The following is an 18975-nucleotide window of genomic DNA, read 5'->3' as shown; positions in this document are numbered from 1 at the left end:
CTGAGCAGTGGCTGTGCCTGGGGGCACAGTGCTGGGGTGGGGGGACCATTTTCTGTGGGCAATCTCCCTTAGCCAGCAAGTCACCCCAAACTAAGCGCATATCCACCCTAAACCCTCTGCAGTACAAATATGGCCCTAGCACTCTCATGTCCTGTGCAGGAATCCCTCGGCTCCCCACATTGGATCTGTACCCCGCTCCCACACCATCCTGGACAGAGGCAATGGAGTGGACGTGCAAGGCCTGGCCTGGCTGGCTTGCTGAGGTCTGGGGTCACGCACAGAGAAGGTTGCAGGAGATGAGGATGCGAGGGAGGGCACGGTCAGGGCCCTCCCCTGCTTACCCTCGGGGTGGCCTGAAGGACTTCTCTCAGTGCACTGTGGGGCCTGAAAAACCTGCCTCAAAAGCTTCGATCTGGTCCACAACTCCGGGAGCCGCTGGGTCCCCCAGAACCTGTGGCATCAGCATCAGGAAAGGCAGAGAAAGAATCTGGGCCACAAGATGGTGGCAGAGAGAAAGCAGGGATCCAGACCAGATTCTACCATGACACCCCTACCCCTCCCTGCCGACCACCAAACCCCTGCAGACGTCTCAGTGCCTTGAGGCCCTTCCCCTAGGATCTCCTTCTGGTTACACACTACAGGCATGGAGAGCCGTGGCCCCTGTGCTGCCTCCCTGCCCTGGCCTGTAGCCCTCACTGCCCCCTTCCCCAGACTCCCTCTAGGCCCGAGACCAGGGAGGTTCGCATCCTGGAGGGAGCTGGCTTGCCTAGAGTCGTGCTGCCTTTAGAGACCTGGCGATGGACCACAGGTGCTGGCCGGGGTCGCTCCGAATCCAGAGCCCCTGAGCTCGCCAGAGTCCTTTTTCTCACACGGTGCTCAGATGGCACTTCAGGCTGCGCAGTGCCTCCGTATGGCTCTGCCTTTGCCATCGGCCCCCCCTCCCTGAGCTGGAGGGGAAGCTCCCGACACCTCCGGTTCCACGGACGTAGAGAGCAGCTGCTCACCCCTCACCCTCCTGGCGGGTTTGGTTTTGGTTCCAGACTTACCCTGGCCAACAGCTTCTTATTCCGACTTCTTGGCAAGGGCACCAGTCCCTGGAGCCACATGAAAGGGGGTTTGGTTGGAATCACTTAATCGCTTCATGTCAAGCCAGAGACTGAGTCTAAACCAATGGTGGCTAAAGCAAAGGCATTATTATCCACTCATTACCTCCTCTGTTAGGCTTGGCTCGGGAGCAGCCAGCTCCCTGGGATGAGCGTGATATGACTGCAGAACTCAGCAGTCCCCTCTGGACCCTCGCCAGCCCCCCCATCCGCTGAGAAGGGAGGCGTCTTGCCTGCAGGTGGGAGGGGTGAGGGGCTTTGCTGACAGCCCCTAATGATCTCTGCACTCACTGAGCGCTGGAGCTCGTTGTCCTGGGCTGCGTCACCTGCCTCCACCCAGGGGCTAAGGTCACACCTTGGGGATCTCCAGCAAGGGGGGTGTGAGGTGAGAGGGGTGTCTGGGGGCCCAGACAGCCCCTCCGCCTCCAACCAGATCTTACTTGAGAGTCCCCCAGCCTGGACTCAAACTCCTCTGCCACTTATTAGCTGGGTGGCCGTGGAAACATTGCTTAACCCTTTTGAACCTCAGTTTCCTCATCTGCAAAATGGGCATCTTAACAATACCTGCCTCGCAGAGCCATAATGAAGAGAAATGAAATAATTTGCAGGAGGTGTTTAGCAGTGTCTGGCCAGAGTTAGCCATCGGCATTTATATATATATAATTCATATATGAATATATGTAAATATATAAACCTTCATTGCCAATTCTATTATTTTATTGGTTTTAAGTATTGGGTCTATAGACAAATTTCATTTGGATAAGCAGAAAACTTTGCTGCTAAAATGGTTTGAGAGCCCCTGAGTTCTTCCTGGCCCCTTTTACACATGACCGTGTATAGTAAGAGGTGCAAGAACTCTTCTATTAGGAGAGGAAGCACTTTGGGGTCAAGAATCACACTGGCTTCACCCTCTAAGCCCCACCCCCTACCCCACGCCAATGCCAGGCTGGGCCTATGGTGGGGGTGGGGGGTCCCTGGGTGGAAATGAAGGCAGAGCCCTGGCAACGCTGGGGGCGCCTGGGGGTAGGCAGGTGGGGAATTCGCCTCCCGCAACACCCCACATCTTTGCTTGGTCCTTACCGACCCACACCAGGTTCAAGGTCATATCCTGGCACAGCACATTCCACCCTCTCGCTCACTGATGCATGAGGGCGAGCACCCACTCCGGGCCTGCACTGGGCCCTCCACTCTCTCCTCGCCGGAGCAGAGCTGCCGTGGCTTGGATTGAGGGGGCTCGGAGTCAGTGGCTCCTGTGAGTGTCAGCAGCCAGAATTCCGCCAGTTTCCCCTAAATCCTCAAACACGCCCAACCCTCAGTTCCCAAGTCTCACAGGGACCTTAGGGCCTCTATGGTGCAGCTCCGTTATTCAAGCAGAAGAGACGGGGCACAAAACAGCCCAAGTGGGAGCTTGGGGCTCAGCTCCGGCTCCTGCCCCTCGCCCCCTGGCTCCTCCCCTTCGCCCCCTGGCTCCTCCCACTGGGCTGAGCATCTTTTCTGCGAGCGCCGGGGCTGTTGTTGCACTGCAGGCCCTGCTTTTCTGCATCTCCCTGCCAGAGGCTTCGGGGTGGGGAGGGGGACAGGAGGTGGGAGGGGGTGGCCAGTCCCGGGGCAGCGTGCCCCTCTGCCCTGGTGCAAGCGAGCGGAGCAGCAGCTGTGTCCACACCTGCGGCCACCCTGCAATGGGCTGCAGCCTCTGAGGTCCTGCTAAGAAGGAGTTCACCCGGGGCAGGGGTAAACTGCATCGCCTGGGGCCTGGGAGGAAGGCAGGCATTTGGGCACAGAAAGGAGTCACTGACTTCCGTTGGCAGGGATGCGCCAGCTCCGGGACCCCACCCAGTGGAGTGAGCAGAGCCAGCAGCCAGCCCCTGGGTCAGAGTTCAGCTGCTGGGAGGGAGGCAGGCCTTGCAGGTTTCAGCGTCCCCTGGAGAGAAAGATGTCGCCATGCTCCTGTTTGTGAGCCTACTCCCAGCAATTTTCCCAATTATCCCTGTAATTTATTAAGAATCCACCTGGAAGCCCCGCTGGTGATTCAGCCCCTGGGAATGGTGGGGGTGGGAATGAGATGGACAGGACCCTGGGCTGGGCGCCTTCCTGGGGTGGGAGGGGCTGCCGCTCTTGGGGAAGAGGCAGAAATGTGGACCACTCAGGCCAGCCCGAAGAGAATGAAATGACAGTGGCAATGTTGATTTCACACCTGGTACCGCAAGCCAGGACGTGGGCCAGTGCTTCACCGGAAGTTTTCATGGATTCGTTCTGGGAAAAACTTGATTCCTGATGGTCTTCCTGCTAACAGGGAGGCTGAGACACAGACCCCAGCGCTGCGAGCCAGCCCGTGCAACTCCCTCCACGCTTAGCCACCCTGCACTTGCTGTTGTCTTTTTTGCCCACTCCAAACCTGTTTGCACCTGAACCTCAAGGCTGGGCATAGCCCTCAGAGGACTCAAAAGAGGCCAAGGCCATCACCAAGCAGGGGTTCCTGCTGCTGAGCTCGCATGCTGCTGACCACAGGCCCAGGCTGCAGGATGGCCATTACGCGGGTGCATACCATGTGAGGCTCAGTGCAGGCACAGGGCCTCCCTGGGCTCACGCGACCTGTGGGTGGCAGAGTCTGCAGTCTCACCGTAACTGGGCCTGTTCTCCACCTCCCAGCCCAACCACCTCCCCGGTCCCTGGAGCACTATCCAGGCAGCCCAGGCCGCCTTGCTGCTTGCCTTCACTGACCGCCCCTCTTTCCTTCCACCTTCCAGTCCCCAGTCTTCATCGCCCAAGTTGGCCGAGACCTGGTCTCCCAGACAGAAGAGCAGCTGCTGCAGAGGCCTTGCAAAGAGCTCTTCTCAGCCTGTGCACGGTGAGTGCTCCTGCCCAGCCCCATCGCTGTGCCTGGGTGGGGGTGTCAGGCCCTGGGGGAGGGGCTGGCCCTGGCCCTGCACCTGGCAGCCAGGACAGGACTTCCGTGCCAAGGGCCCGGCCAGGCCACTCTGCTCTCCCCATCCACAGCTTTCCCACACTCAACCTCCACCCAAAAGTAAAACATGGAATATCCCAGAAATAAATAACAGTATGGAAGTACATTGTTATAATTGCTATACTCTGTTATTAGTTGTTGCTGTCCATATCTTACCTTGTCTAATTCTTTTTTTTTAAGATTTATTTATTTATTTATTTGAAAGTCAGAGTTACAGAGAGAGAGGGAGAGACTGATGGTTCACTCCCCAAATGGCTGCAACAACCAGGGCTGGGCCAGGCCAACGCCTGGAGCCAGGAGCTTCCTCGAGGGCTCCTACATGGGGGCAGGGGCCCAAGCACTCGGGGCATCTTCTGCTGCTCTCCCCGGCATGTTAACAGGGAGATGGGTTGGAAGCAGAGCAGCTGGGACTCAAACTGGCACCCATATGAGATGCTGGCGTAGCAGGCGGCTTTTTTTTTTTTTGACAGGTAGAGTTTATAGACAGTGAGAGAGAGACAGACAGAAAGGTCTTCCTTCCATTGGTTCACTCTCCAAATGGCCACAATGGCTGGAGCTGCCTCAATCCAGAGCCAGGAGCCAGGAGTTTCTTCCTTATCTCCCATGGGGGTGCAGGGGCCCAAGCACTTGGGCCATCCTCCACTGCTATCCCAAGCTGCAGGTGGTGGCTTTACCCATTTTGCCACAATGCCAGCCCCACTCTCTCTAATTCTTAAGTTACACTATCCTGGGTATGTGTGTTTGCACAGGAAGAAGAGTGTAGGTAGAGTGTTTGGAGTGATCTTGAAACGTATCCCCTGTGGATAAGGGGGATAACTACTCAAAGGGAAAAAGCTATTGGGGCTCCAAGTCCAGAGAAAACACCTGCTCCTAGGGATGGTGGAAGCAAGTGGCTCTCCGGGCGTGAGACAGATGATTGTGCGAAGTTTTGACCATGCCGGGGTGGTCGGGAAATCTTCCCCAAGATTCCAACCCTCACCACTGCCACCAACCCGAGCAGGATCTGCACACACTCCAAAGATGTGAACACCTAGGAGCACACACGCCACCCCCCAATGCACACCCCTGCTGTTGGCTGACACAGGCACACACACACATACACTCCTAGGGCCATCCAGAACCAGATCATTCCACCCAGCGGGAGGAGTCTGAAGGCTTCCTGTGCACTGTTACCTAGCACCGCGGACACTGAGTGCTGCTGTACACACCAGCACAGCATCAGGTGCTGGGAATCCTGGGGTGAACAGATAGCCAGGCCTGGCTCCCATGGAGCCCACTCAAGTACACCAGCGCTGGCCTGTCAGCGTCCCACCCCAGGACCACCCTGCACCCAGCCCTGTGTTGGTGCCAGGGAGCCTCGGGCAGAGCTAGTGTCTTGGAGCTAGCCAGGGTCAGGTCTGCTGGTGGGTGGGGTCCTAGCTGGCGACCCTGACCCTGAAGAAATGACCTTCCTGGCCTCCCACACTGGCCCACAAACTCAGTGCCCCTACCCTGCCATGATCCCCTACCCACCCTAAGGCCCAATGCCTGGGCAGGTTGGTCAACATGGCCGCTTTTTCTTTTTGTAAAAAAAAGATTTATTCATTTATTTGAAAGACGGAATCACAGAAACAGAGAGAGAGAGATCTTTCATCCACTGTTCACTCCCCAAATGACTGCCGTGGCTGGGGCTGGGCCAGGCTGAATCCAAGAGCCAGGAACTCCATCTGGGTCCCCTACATGCTGGCAGGGACTCAAGCACCTGGGCCATCTTCCACTGCTTTCCCAGGGACGTTACCAGGGAGCTGGATTGGAAGTGGAACAGCCGGGACTCGATCCAGTCTTTATGGGATGCCGGCATTTCAGGCGGTAGCTTAACCCATCAACCCCATAACACCAGCCCCACTTTTTAAAGGGAAGGTGCCCCTCCCTGCTCCCAGCCAGGTACAACCCTTGCCAGGCCCTACCCTGGTGGCCTAAGATACACAGGAGTCCACCCTGGCACCTGGCCCATAGACAGTGACCAGCAAACTCTGCTACACACAGGAAAACAGCCCAATAGCTTCACTGGCCTGGACCAGGTCCAAAGCTCGGGCCCTGAGGGTCAGGTCCCCACTCTGCGCCCTCTCACCCACCAGCTCTGCATCTGTTCTCAGCTTTCCCAAAGGCCCCTTCCTCACACTGAAGCCCAGTTCACGATGCGGCATCTCCGGGAGGGCTTCCCGAACCTTTGGGATTTCCTGTTTGTGTCCCCATCTCAGTGTCACCCACTCTCTGCTGTATTCCAGGGCCTTGAACAGTGCCCAGCACATGACAGGTGCTCAATACACATGTGCAGGATCAACCGGTTTCAGACCCCCGTGGGTAGGGGCCGTGGTGCCAGGTGCCATGGCTTGGCAGCTGTCCCGAGCCCCCGTGGTTTGCATTTCCGAAAGCCGGGAATGTACCGGGCCAGGCAGTGACGGCTGCCTATAGCCGGGCCCTTCTGCTTCAAAGGGCGACTGTGACGCACTCGTCCCTCTGTTCCCTCCGAGCTAGGTCTGTTCACGACTACCTGAGCGGAGAGCCGTTCCACGAGTACCTGGACAGCATGTACTTCGACCGCTTCCTGCAGTGGAAGTGGCTGGAAAGGTGAGCGTGCCGCAGCCCGGGCGGCTGGGGGAGGCGGGGCAGGGTGAGCGTGCCGCAGCCAGGGCGGATGGGGGAGGCGGGGCAGGGTGGAGGGAGACCCTTCGTTCCAGAATTCACCCTCAGACCCTCTCAGTCCCTCTCAGTCCCCTGGAGCCAGGGCAGGAGTAAGCTGAGCCATCCTCCTCCAAGCTCTGGTTGTAAAAGCGCGTGCACAAGCTTGGCGCTCAGCAGGTGCATGTGCTTTTACAACCGGGCTCCTGTCTGGTTTTCTGCCAGCCAATGAGCGCTACCGTATTCTTTGATGTAGTCACACTCCCTTTGTTCACCCACTGCCCTGTGGATGGACACTGACCTTGTGCTCAGTTTTTTTTAATGTAACCTTACCGTAAATAAGGAAGAGCTTTGCACATAAATCCTTACACGTCTTTGCAAGAACATCCACGGGGATTCCTAGCAGCAGGATTTTGGCATCCACAGGCTCCTGGCTGTGAAGCTGAGGGACTCTCACTCTGCCCTGGGAAGCAGCGCCCCTACCCTGCACCTGCCGGGGCCCTGCTGCTTCCCCTCAGCTTCGTCACCCTGGTTCTTGTGCTTCTGCCCCATGAGCGAGCCACGGGTCCCTCATCTACATCTTCCTCTCTCTGATGGTGTCTGTTCCCGTGTTATTTGCTGCTTTGTTCTCTCTGTTAAAAATTATGTATTTGAGAGACAGAGGCAGACAGATAAAGCTCTCCTGTCTGCTGGTTCACTCCCCTGATACCCACCACATCTGAAGCTGGGCCAGGCCAAGCCCAGGAGCTGGGAACTCAATCTGGGCCTTCCACATGGGTAGCAGGGATCCAACATCCGAGCCATTGGCACTGCCTTCCAGGGTCTGTGCGGGCAGGAAGCTGGAAGAAAGAGCAGAGCCAAGGCTCAACCCAGGTGCTCACATATGGGATGCAGGCATCCCAGCCCGTGCCTAAACCACTGCGCCAGACACCCACCCCTGCCGCCTTGTTCCCTTCAAAGTGTTCTCCCGTGCATGGCTGTGACTTGGCCCAGCGGATGTGGCCTCCTCGTGACTGACGAGGAAGCAGAGACAAACCAGGATGTAGGTGCCTCATCACCATGGCACCTGACTATAGCCTGAGAGAATCCTTAAATGGTGAGGCCCGAATGTGGCCTTGGGGGACCTGGGCTGGCCCCACATAGTGCTCTGCATACTTGGAACATTCCAGGATGTGCCATGCAGGCCGATGCCTGGGCTACCTCTGTGCTTGGTGAGCTGGTAGATGGGGGAGCAGCTTCTCTTCCAAGGCCCAGGAGTCCTGGTCTCATGGCTGTGTGGGAGCACTGACCACATAGCCCGGAGCTGTCCAGCTGCCGCCTGCCTACCTGTGCGTCACGCCACTATGGATCAGGTCTCCTGCCGACACTCGGGAAGCCATAGGACGGGCGCCCCCTCGGGCCCCAGTCTTAGCCCCGCCCTGCAGCCTTTGGGTGGGCCGCTTCTCTGCCTGCTGACAGGTGGGGGCGATGCACTGCTCCATGGATGGCATGCTTGGTAGGCTGCTGACCACCACTGGCCCCGTGCAGCTGCACATCATGACTATAACAGAGCCAAAGCAGGAAGTGAAACAACCACCCAGATGTCCTGCCAAGGGCACCGCCGCCCCCAGCCTGGGTCCAAGTCTTCCCAAGGAGGGGGCTCAGGCCTGCTCGCCTCTCCACACCCCGTTGTGCTGCTGGGGACAGTTGTGCCCTGTGGACTTGCAGTGAGGGGGCGACAAGAGCATCAGAGCTGGAAGAAGACAGGCATCCCCAGACGCCAGCCACTCAGCCACAGGAGGTAGACAGCCGACTCCAGGTGTCACGTCCTCAGCACCCTCGTCAGCACCCCAGCACGTTCTCTCCTGGAAGAAGCAGTGGCCCTTCCTGTGGGCAGCACAGTGGTGGGGATGGAGTCAGGCTGAGCTGTGTGACACACGGCTTCCCAGAGCAGCCACGTGCGCCAGGACCCCAGGGCCAGTCCACCTCTTCCCAGCCACGAGGACAACTCGTTTCACTTCTCAAAGCCCACGCATGGCCATCTGCAGAGTGAGGACCATGGCAGCCCCACCTCCTGAGGCGTCCACGTGCAGGGTGGTTGGGGCAGTGGACCTCGTTATCCTGGAGACCACAGAGGGGGCCACGTGTTTTATTCCAGAGTTGGAATAAGGACATGCAATATCGCAGCAGCGGCGGCTCCCAGAGCCCTCAGCTGGGTGCCTGCGGCTTCTCATCATCACCATTTGATGAAGGTGTGAGACTCAGAGAGGGTGGTGAGTTGGGCCTGGGCCACACAGCCAGGGCCCCGCAGGGCTGGCCCTCCTCTCAAGCCCATGGCCCTTGGCCCTCCCTGGTGCGCTGATGCCCATGGAATCCTCAGGCTGTGACCACAGGCTTTCATTGTTCTTGTCTGCCCCGAGCCCATGAAATGGAAAAACACTTTTTTTTTTTTTAAATCCATGTGCTAACTGTAAAGAAGTTAGGAGTTCTGCCTCCTAACGGCGCTAAGTTTTGGGATCCAGGAGGGCAGAACCCAGGCCTAGGCATGCTCCGACGACTAGCAGCACCCTGCCTTCCTCCTGTGTTTTTCCTTTTGCAAACAAGGTCGTGGCCTACCAGTACTGCCCTGTTGAAATATTAAAGGGATTTTTTTTCCCTCCCACGGTTAACCAAGAAATTCCGGGGAACTCGTATGACACTCCTCGCCCCAGCAGAGCAGCCCTGCGGTCGCTCGCCTGGCTGCCTGTTCCCCACGTATCGTAAACTGTCAGGCCCCGGGCGCCTTCATGTGGTCTCGGGGCGGCTGGGAGGAAGGCCGTCCCGGGCCGCATGACGGTGCAGGCACATGGCAGGTTTTCTCCACGGCCACCGGGCTGCTCCTGTGTGTCAGGCAGTGGGGAGTCCTGCCCTGTGTTTCCGGTGGGCACTGGACCCCTCTTCCTAAGTAGACACCCTAAAAGAGAGGAAAGACTCCCAGATGGGAGTGCCCGAGAGTGCCGGGGTTTGGGGGCTGCCACAGAGACAGCCCTGGGGCTGGAGATGTGACGTGCAGGGAAACCCCAACACTCCCCAGGCCCGTTCCCCTGGGCTGCCGCGGCCCATCAGCCCTCCAGATGATCCAATTCTTTGGCTCAATTCGGTTTTGCCCCAATCTCTGCCCTGGGCGGAACACTTGGGATGATGCCTTCAGGAGCAGTCCCTGGGCTCAGAAATCTGTACCGTGCAGCCCTCTGCTGCAACAGGACAGCTGTCCACTCACTCCGAGACCCTCAAAGCCCTGTCTCAGGGCCAGTGTTGACGTGCAGCAGGTTAAGCCGCCACCTGCAGTGTAGGCAACCCGTATAGGGTCCTGTTCCAGTCCTGGCTGCTCCACTTCCAAGCCAGCACCCTGCAATGTGCTTGGGAAAGCAACACAAGATGGTCCAAGTACTTGGGTTCCTGCCACCCACATGGGAGACCTGGGTGGAGTTCCTGGCTCCTGACTTTAGCCTGGCCCAGCCCCAGCCATTTGGGGAGTAAACCAGTGGATAGATCTCTCGCTCTCTCTTTCTCCCTTTCCCTGTAACTCTGCCTTTCGAATAAATAATTAAATCTTTAAAAATAAGTAACCAAAGTCCCATCTCGGTGACATCATGAGCAGCTTTAGCGAATTGAAAAGAGCAGTGAGGACTCACACAGCCGTGGTGGCTTGACCAGCACCGCTGCGGGCACATGGGGTCCTCCAGTGCCCTGCATCCGAGGGGAGCAGAACAAAGGGGTCCTTGGCGGTGGAGAGGCTGGGACCGATGCTTGAAGGTCACCCCATTTAGACCTGAAGCCAGCAGTCTTCACCCAGGGAGGCCAGGCCTTCTGCGGGGCCTGCAGAGAGGAACAGGCCGCCCGGGACAGGAAGTGTGGCATCCTGCCCTGCAGGTGTGGGGCTGTGGCTGCCGGCCCCGCCCTTCTCCCTGCACAGAGGACACCGCTTCCTTCTGGGGCCGCCGCAGATTTGCATTTGGGAGAGAGGGAGACAGTGTGGCTGCGCAGCGCTGGGCTCACACGTTTTCGAGCCCTCTGCACAAGCTGGGGCTGCTCACTCCAGCCCACAGGGCCCCAGGGCCAGTGGCCTGGGACATGGATGCCCCTCCCCAGAGTCTGCAGCCATGACAGCCGGGGATCCCCTGGGACTGATCTGGGGGTCCTGGAATGGTGCCTTTCACACTGGCTGTTGTCAATGGGGCCCTTGTCCATGTCTTGTGGTTCTGAATCTTAACACCAGGAGACCACTGTTGGATTCTTGATTTTTTTCCAGGCAACCTGTGACCAAAAATACTTTCAGGCAGTACCGAGTACTTGGAAAAGGGGGCTTCGGGGAGGTGAGTGAATACCCACATTCGCAGTGGAAAGCTCCCATGTGCTGGACGTTTTTCCTATCTCTCCTGGACCACCCTAAAGTGTCTTCCCCAGCCAGCCAGCAGCTCAGCCCTGGGCCCCTGGAGGCCAAGGGAAGAGGGGGTCGGAGGGCCCAAGGCCCACTGCTGGGCAGGTGGCAGGGGGAGGTGGCATCACAGCCAGGCCTGGGAGGGCTCCAGCCTGCAGGCACAGTGGTCTCTCCTGCTGTGTTTGGGGAGGGAGAAGCGGGAGCACTGGGTGTGGGCAGAGCGGCCTTGGCCACTTAGTGGTGTGCGTGGTGCTGCCGCGAGTCCTGTGTGCGGTTACGTGGCATGAGAGACTTCATTGTGCAGTGTCTGGCCTTCTCCCGACACAAGGCAAGCCTAGCCAGCACCATTTTAGAGATGGGAAAAGCTGAAGTTCACTATGGTTGGGTGACCCAGCCAAGGTTATACAACTCATAAGGGCAGAACAGAGGCTGGAGCCTGGAGCCCAAATGCCCTGTTCCCACTCCTCTGAACTAGGAAGTCAGGGAGCCTGCGGGTCTCCCTCCACTGCTCCCCCAGACAAACCTCTCCTGCCAGCCTCTCGTAGGAGAGGACTGTTTCCCCCGAGTGGGGACAGCTCCGAGGCCTTGGCTGGTCTCCCAGGCGTGGGGTGAAGGGCTGGTCCTGCACCTTCACAGGCTAGGGCTCTCCTAAGGGGAGGAGGAGGCGGGGCCCAGGGCAGTGCTGGGGCCAAAGTCAGGTGTTGCTGGGTGCTATGGGCCTGGAGCACCAACAGGCAAGCCCCGATGCCTGGTCTTGGAGGAGCCGGGGGCAGCCCACTGTGGTGCCCTGTGACCCTGGTGTCTGCCCTGCCCTCAGGTCTGTGCCTGCCAGGTCCGGGCCACGGGTAAAATGTATGCCTGCAAGCGCTTGGAGAAGAAGAGGATCAAGAAGAGGAAAGGGGAGTCCATGGCGCTCAACGAGAAGCAGATCCTGGAGAAGGTCAACAGCCAATTCGTGGTGAGTGTCCGGCGTGACAGGCCCTGCTGCCGGAGCCCTGGACGCCCTCCTCCTCCAGGGTGGCAGGTTCCCGTCCTGCAGGAAGTGGAAGGACAGTGCGAGGAGCAAGCTGTGCAGAGCCAGCCACACACCCTCCCTCTGTCACAAGACCCTTGGTCAACTGCGGACGGCTCTGTCCTGTCCCCAGAGCTGCCAGTGCCCGGCACCCCTCTGTGTGTGAGGCCAAGGCTCTGCCCCCAGGGACTGCCTTGTCAACAACTCAGTGGACGAAACAAGGCCACCCTAGGCCCCGCCAAGGAGCTCTGGGTTCCACGGATCCTCGTGCTGGGGCCTCAGCGTCCTAGAGATGCACCCTCTTGCTTGCGTGCATTGTGTCAGGTGGCCTCGGCAAGGCCCTGGGTGGCTGGGGAAATGAAGGTTTGTCTCCCATGCGCACACAGTCCAATCACACTGGGCCACCCTCCTGTCCACAGATGGCTGGCGTTGAAAGTGAGTGCTGGGGGTCTCCACCGGGACTCCCCACTGCCTCGTCAATTCCACCGCCATCTGCAGGCCCCCTCCAGTGGCCTCCAGGGACAAGCTAGCTGCAAGGGAGGCTGGGAAGTGTGGTGCAGTGCATGGCTATCTGGGCAGTGCTAAATGTCTCTGCCGCCCATTATAAAAACTAACACATGCACAAGATACAAATGCAGACAGCACACGGGGTGCATGGTAAGCATCGGCAGCCCCTCTGTGAGTGATCCTCAGACACGTACCAGGTTGTGCCCTTTCGGCCCGCGGGGTCTTCCTGTGTTTCTTCCCCTTAAATTGTAAGCTGTTTTCTCTGTCCATCTGCACCCCTTTTGTAAGGTGCACAGTGTCCTCCTGGACAGATGTAGTCTGGATAGCCAAGCCCCGGGGTCTCAAGCCCCCTGACACAGTGCCACACCATCTGTCCCCGGACACCCTGGGGGATATTCCAGGAGTGTCTGGAGGATGTGTGACCAGAGCCCCTCCCCTTCCAGCTCACTCAGAGACATTGCCTCCAGCCGTGTGTGGAGGAGGGAACACCACCACCGACTAGCGCTTTGTCATTCTCCGGAGCAGAGTGGCTTTCTAAAGCGACACACAAAGGACACAGAGGTCTGGGCCTCTGTGTCATCGCAGGCTGCCCTCAGCTGCCAGCCACGTCCAGCAGGAAAGGGGTGGGTGGTGCAAAGGCACCGTGCCAGAGGAGGTGGGCAGACATCCTGAAGCTAACACCGGCCACGGTTGTGGCTCTAGGTCCCCTTGAATCCAGAACCTTCCTCACTGCCAGCCCCCATCTGCAGAGACCACTGACCACTGCCCCAACGCCGCCCATGGAGCTCTTGTATCTGAGAAGCAGTGCTGGGGTTGGTGCTGGTGGGTCCCAGGCACGTGGTTTAGGGCCGTGGGTTGGTGTCTAGACCTTCCTGGATTCAGCCCTGTCCACTGCACAGGCAGAAGTGTGCCCCACAGTGGCACGGCCCGGAGCCCTCCCTCAGCACCGCCCCCTCCTGGCAGGTGTAGGGGAGGCAGGCAGCTGCAGCCGTTAGCCCTGAACCGCAATCCACAGGGGCCCCTCTGCAGCCTCGGCAGCCCGCATACCTCCTTTGCTTAGAAACAGCCTCGTTCCTGATGTTTGTGTCAGACTTGTCCCCTGCCTGGCCCAAAGTGGCCGGGTTTTGTCTGCAGACCCCCCAGGTGGGGAAGGGAGCTGTGCTGGGCTGTTGGCCACCACCCAGCACCGCTGCTTCATCCACTGCCCCATGGCCTCAGCCCTTGTCCCGACTCCACCGGCAGGGGGCTGGCCTGCCTGGGTTGGTGGTCCTGTGGCAGGTGGACCAGCTGTGGTCCGGGCAGGTGCTATCTCAGCATCCCCACATCCCGCCCCCTGCCCGCAAGGCCCTGCTTGTCTGACTAGCCAACAAGGCAGCCTCTAGTTTAACCAAATGACACACGAGCTTTTGTGGTGAGAAGGATTGCCCCGCCCCACCCACTCACCACCCATCGAGAGGAAGGAGCTGTGAGCAGGGTCGCGGCCAGGCTGCCCATCCCCCACACCCACAGCCTCAGGATCCCCAGGAGGGACGCAGGAGTGGGCGGTGGGCCCTGGACCCTCCCCATGGCACTGCTCCTGCTGCTCACAGGTCAACCTGGCCTATGCCTACGAGACCAAGGACGCACTCTGCTTGGTCCTGACCATCATGAACGGGGGGGACCTCAAGTTCCACATCTACAACATGGGGAACCCCGGCTTCGAGGAGGAGCGGGCCTTGTTTTATGCAGCGGAGATCCTCTGCGGCTTGGAAGACCTGCACCGCGAGAACACCGTGTACAGGTGAGCAGCTCCCGGCTGAGTCCCAGTGGGCAGGGCCTGGGGAATCCAGGCCTGCCTGGCACCGCACAGGTACAGGAGTCCCAGCGGGTGTCGGATCACTGTTCTCCAGGCTTAGGGGGCCACGTGGGGAAGTGATGCTCCCCAAACCCATGGCTGCTCCAAGGTGAGGGGCACAGGTCCCTGACCACGCAGCGCCAGGAGAGCTCCCTGGAGTCTGGTGGCTTAGCTGGGGCACCACCCTGTGCCTTTGTCCCACCCATCCTCAGCCTGCCCCACCTTCAGCACCTCTCCCACTGCCCTCAGTCCCACAGGAACTTGGCTGGACCACTGAACTTCACCGTGAGCGGTGTCTGCCCAGCCCTTTGCAAAGAATTGTGAACGTCCCTGCACCCCACAATTTCAGCAGATGTCTAGAATACACCACCCCATGTCAATGCAGTGGCAAATACTGGTATTTTGAAATGTCACACTTATTTGGAAGTGTGAGTGCGAATGCTGATATTTTGAAGTGGCACAGTTCCCTCACACTTCTCCAGGCATCCGGTGGAATGCGATTGTGTAGCCAGTTGTTTTCCTCCACCACTCATCTAGAAGGGCGCAGAAACATTCCTCTTGAATGGCCAGGAATCCGCTGTCCTTCCTTGCCCACCCCCTGCCCGCCAGAGTGTAATGTATTTTTTCCTGAAAGTCTTTATAGATCAGCGTGCATCTCTGAGACAAGTGCAGGGACCAGTACAAGATTTTTTAAAATTCGTGAGGCCCTGAATGTTCAAGCAGTTTCTTGGGTGGAGTCGCCACACTAATTGCTAGGAGTGGATCTCATGTCTAATGGGCCCTGGGAGCCTGGAGGTGTCTCTTCCACGCAGTGGGGCAAGGGCTGTGGAGAAAGGGCAGGCGGGAGGAGACCCAGAGGGTGCGGGGGAACAGGCCCAGAGCTGGGTGGGCCGGCCTGGCAGTTAGGACTTCCACATCCCGAATTGGAGGGCCGGGGTTGGAGTGCTCTGATCCAGCTTCCTGCTAGTGTGCACCCTGGGAGGCAGCAGGTGATGGCTCAAGTGCTTGTCCCCTGCTGTCCACATGGCACACCTGGATGGAGTCCCCAGCTGTTGCAGGCGTTTGGGGAGTGAACCAGTAAGCAGGGCTCTGTCTATGTCTCTCTTTTGCTCTGCCTTTTAAATTAAAAGAAAAAATAATTCCAAGCATTAAAGCTGCCCGTGGGCCAGAGCCCTGGACAAGACCCCTGCTGAAGACCTTCGCCGTGGAGCTCATGGTGGCCCAAGAAGGTTTCAAAAACAAGAAAGAGATGTCCCTATGTGAGCCCTTCCCCCACACAGCCTCTCCCGTTTATGCATCTGTTTTGTTTTCATTCAAGTGAGAGAAGTCAGAAAATTCTCCCTAAAAGGATTGAGAAAAACAATCTTCCACTCGATTGCCTTTCGCTTAATAAAAACACGGCTCCGAGTTCCTCTCTTAGTGAGGCGGAGAAGCTTGGCGCTAACCCCTGACCTCTGGCCTCGGCCTCTCCATGAGTTTGGCTTCTGGCCAGGGCCCACTCGGGAGCTGTCACTCCAACCTGGTGGTGGCTCTGGCCATCCTGGAGTTGCGTAACAAGGAAAGTACCATGCACAGACCCCAAGGGTGGATCCGGGTGCATGCAACATGCCCCGTGAGGACAGCGGCCATCAGTTAAGTCTGCAGAGCTGGTTGGTTGAGAAGTAGCCCTCAATCCTGACACCTGTGCTGGCGTCCTCGTGGCTCAGCTGAATCGCAAACGCTCCTCTTGGCTCTTCTCATTTATCCTAGACAAGACTGTCGCTCGTAAAACCAGACTCCGACCGCCTCCCTCCCGATCCTGGGGCTACCCGGGATCCCCTGTGACCAAGATCCTGGAGATGAGGCCAGGAGGAGGCAGCCGCACCTGTGCTTCCTCCCAGGCTGTAGCAAAGGGGGCCCTGGGGTCCCCTTCCAAGTGTGCGGCTGCTGCTTCCTTCCCATGACTTCTCCCCATCACCCTGCTCGGCCATCAGGGCAGGGCGAGACCTCCGGCATTCTGGGCACTGGAGGGGCTCTGCCGCCACCCCAGCCCTGGGAGCTGGCGACGTGTGGGCAGCTGTCAGCACCACCTCTCCCTCACCTTCCCCGTCACTCTCCAGGGACAGGAAGATGTCTGGGGGGAGAGATTTTAGCTCAAGATGGCCTGACCCGGCAGGACACCAGACAGCGGAGCTGAAAGGCGGGAAGGCAGCGGCCGGCTCCTTGGCCGGCTGGCCCCGGGGCTGCAGCAGCCGTGCGTCCTTGCCGCGCGGGGTGCCGCATCAGCACTTTGCTCTCTTTCCCTTGCAGAGATCTCAAGCCTGAAAACATCCTGCTGGACGATTACGGTAAGTCAGGGGTCGTGCGGGAAGACCTTTGCCAGCGACGCGAGCCGAGGTGAGCGTCGCACCCTGCGCAGCGCACGGGCCTCCCAGGGGCTCAGGGAGGAGAGGCTGATGCTAGGAGGGGACAGGCAAGGGAAACAGACCCCAGCCCTCTCCTCCATCCTAGGACCTGGGGGACGCCGTGGCGTGCCCAGAGGTCCTATGGCAGTGTGGCTTGGCCCAGAGAACTGGAGCCAGAGCCAGGAGACTGAAGGAGGAATCCAGATTCCCAGAGACTGGCTGCTCTGTCCGGAGCAGCCCTGAGCCCCTTCAGTGCACCTCCTCCCATTTGTGACATGGAGACCGTATGCCCCGCCCCACCCCGCCCTGCGTGCTTCCAGGGGGCGGAGCCAGTGCTGAGGCTCCTCCAGGCCGGTGTCAGGGGCAGCTGGCATCACTGATGCCACCCAGTGCTGTTTTCTCCTGGGTGGGAGTGTGTGGGCAAGAGCAGCCCAGGAACCCCTCACAGCTGTTCAGCCTCTCAACCTGGAAAATGGTTTTACCCTCTTCTATCTGCCTGGATCTTCCCATCTCTGCAGAGGGAGCAGGGTGGCTCCCTATACCCATTTTACAGATGACAAGACTGAGGCTTAGAAGGGCCAACTTGCCAAGGTCACCAGCAATGTCAATGGGGAGGCAAGAGCAGAAACCAAGTCTCCTGCCAGCAGGCTGTAGACCCAGACAGCCCCAGAAGCAGGAAGGGTTGGGGGGAGGCCACAGTGACCTGGAGGGAGTGTGTGTGAGATGCTGCTGGGTGGAGGAGCAGGTGGGAGCTGGGAGCTGCCACCTGGGGATGAGGCCCACCCGAACCACTGTGCCCCGAGGCGGGCCGCTGGCCCCACGCACCCTGGCCCCTTTCCTGACTGTCAAACTCCGCTGAGCCGCAGGAGTCGATGCAGCTCCGGCCTGGCAGGTGTCGCTGGAGTCGGGCCCTGCTGAGGTCCAGGCTGCGGGGCCGTGGTGTCCACAAACAAGGAAGGGGGCGGGTGTGTCCCTTCCTGCAGGTACATGTGGCAGTGACCCTGCTGGGTGGGCAAGACAGGCAGGGGCAGCGCTCTCAGCACGGGCCTGTCGCCTGGGCCTTTGGGGTCCGTCCTGCCCCTGAGCTCTGCCTGCGCCTCCGGGCCAGGCCAGCCCAGCCATTTCCTCCCCCACTTGCTTCTGCAAGGGAAAAAACAACCTCCACCGACCAGCGAGGCAGCGCAGGGCGTTGCTTCCTAAATTGCTTTATAATTTTTTCCCCTTAAGCAAATTGTTGCAAAATGTCAGGAGGATGTCATGCTTTTCCCATGAAGCAAGCCCAGAATGGGGCCAAGGCGTCTTAAACTTGGTGACCTGCGCCTTCCAAGAAGCCCTTTAGGGCACTTTCTGGGGCCTGCCCGCCAGCGGCCAGCCAAACCCAGGTGACCTTCGCGTCTTTGTTTTGCTCCGAAACTGCAGTAACTTCCCCCACCCCACCCCTAACTCCTGAGCTCCCTGGGCCCCGCAGGGGCCCTGAGAAGGCAGCCCGGGGTCGCAGCCCTCACTGGCTAGATGAGCGGGACAGCGTGTGTGTCTCCTGTCTGTGGCCCGGCCGGGTGGTCCCGTGTCTGCACCACTGCCCCTGGGGCCCGCTGACCCTGCCCTCCCCCTCAGGCCACATCAGGATCTCAGACCTGGGGCTGGCCGTGAAGATCCCCGAGGGAGACCTGATCCGCGGCCGAGTGGGCACCGTCGGCTACATGGGTAAGTGCTGGGTCCGCCCACGCTCCTCACGTGCTGAGCCTCCGGAGCCCGCCCCACGGAGCCCTCTGCTGCTTTGTGCGTCACTGGTCAGAAGCAGAGTCAGAGACTCCCCCCGGGAGCTTGGTGGGTGGCCTTAGCGTGGTGGGGTGGAGCGTGGAGGGGGCCCCAGGAGCAATGTGACTCAACTAAGCTCTAAAATCCCTGACCCCAAGCCCACCTGCGTCTCCAAGTCAATCACTCCGTGGGAGCAGGAGGGGCGGTGACCCGAGGCTGGCGCTCAGTGGTGCTGGGCGGGGCAACAGCCCTCTTGTGGAGACCCCTCAGAGGAAGGAGGGCCCCAGGAAGGGCCCCAGGGTGTGAGGGCCACACAGCCAGCTGCATCACCCAGTGGGACTCCAGCTAGGGG

At 59.3% G+C, this 18975-nt stretch overlaps 1 protein-coding gene across 1 annotated transcript in view; it reads left to right on the top strand.

The window, feature by feature from the left end:
* The window catches only part of GRK5 (G protein-coupled receptor kinase 5), a 205495-nt gene that overhangs the window by 172016 nt on the left and 14504 nt on the right, over positions 1-18975 (top strand). The window contains exons 5-11 of the mRNA XM_062214352.1: positions 3851-3951; positions 6586-6678; positions 11000-11063; positions 11946-12086; positions 14237-14427; positions 16771-16808; positions 18480-18569. Of these exons, the coding sequence (XP_062070336.1) occupies positions 3851-3951; positions 6586-6678; positions 11000-11063; positions 11946-12086; positions 14237-14427; positions 16771-16808; positions 18480-18569 (718 nt within the window). The remainder of the gene's footprint in view (positions 1-3850; positions 3952-6585; positions 6679-10999; positions 11064-11945; positions 12087-14236; positions 14428-16770; positions 16809-18479; positions 18570-18975) is intronic.

Source organism: Lepus europaeus, chromosome 17, assembly GCF_033115175.1.
Source record: "Lepus europaeus isolate LE1 chromosome 17, mLepTim1.pri, whole genome shotgun sequence".
NCBI lineage: Eukaryota > Metazoa > Chordata > Mammalia > Lagomorpha > Leporidae > Lepus > Lepus europaeus.
The sequence above is the reverse complement of the archived record's forward strand: the minus strand, read 5'-3'. Positions and strand labels throughout refer to the sequence as shown.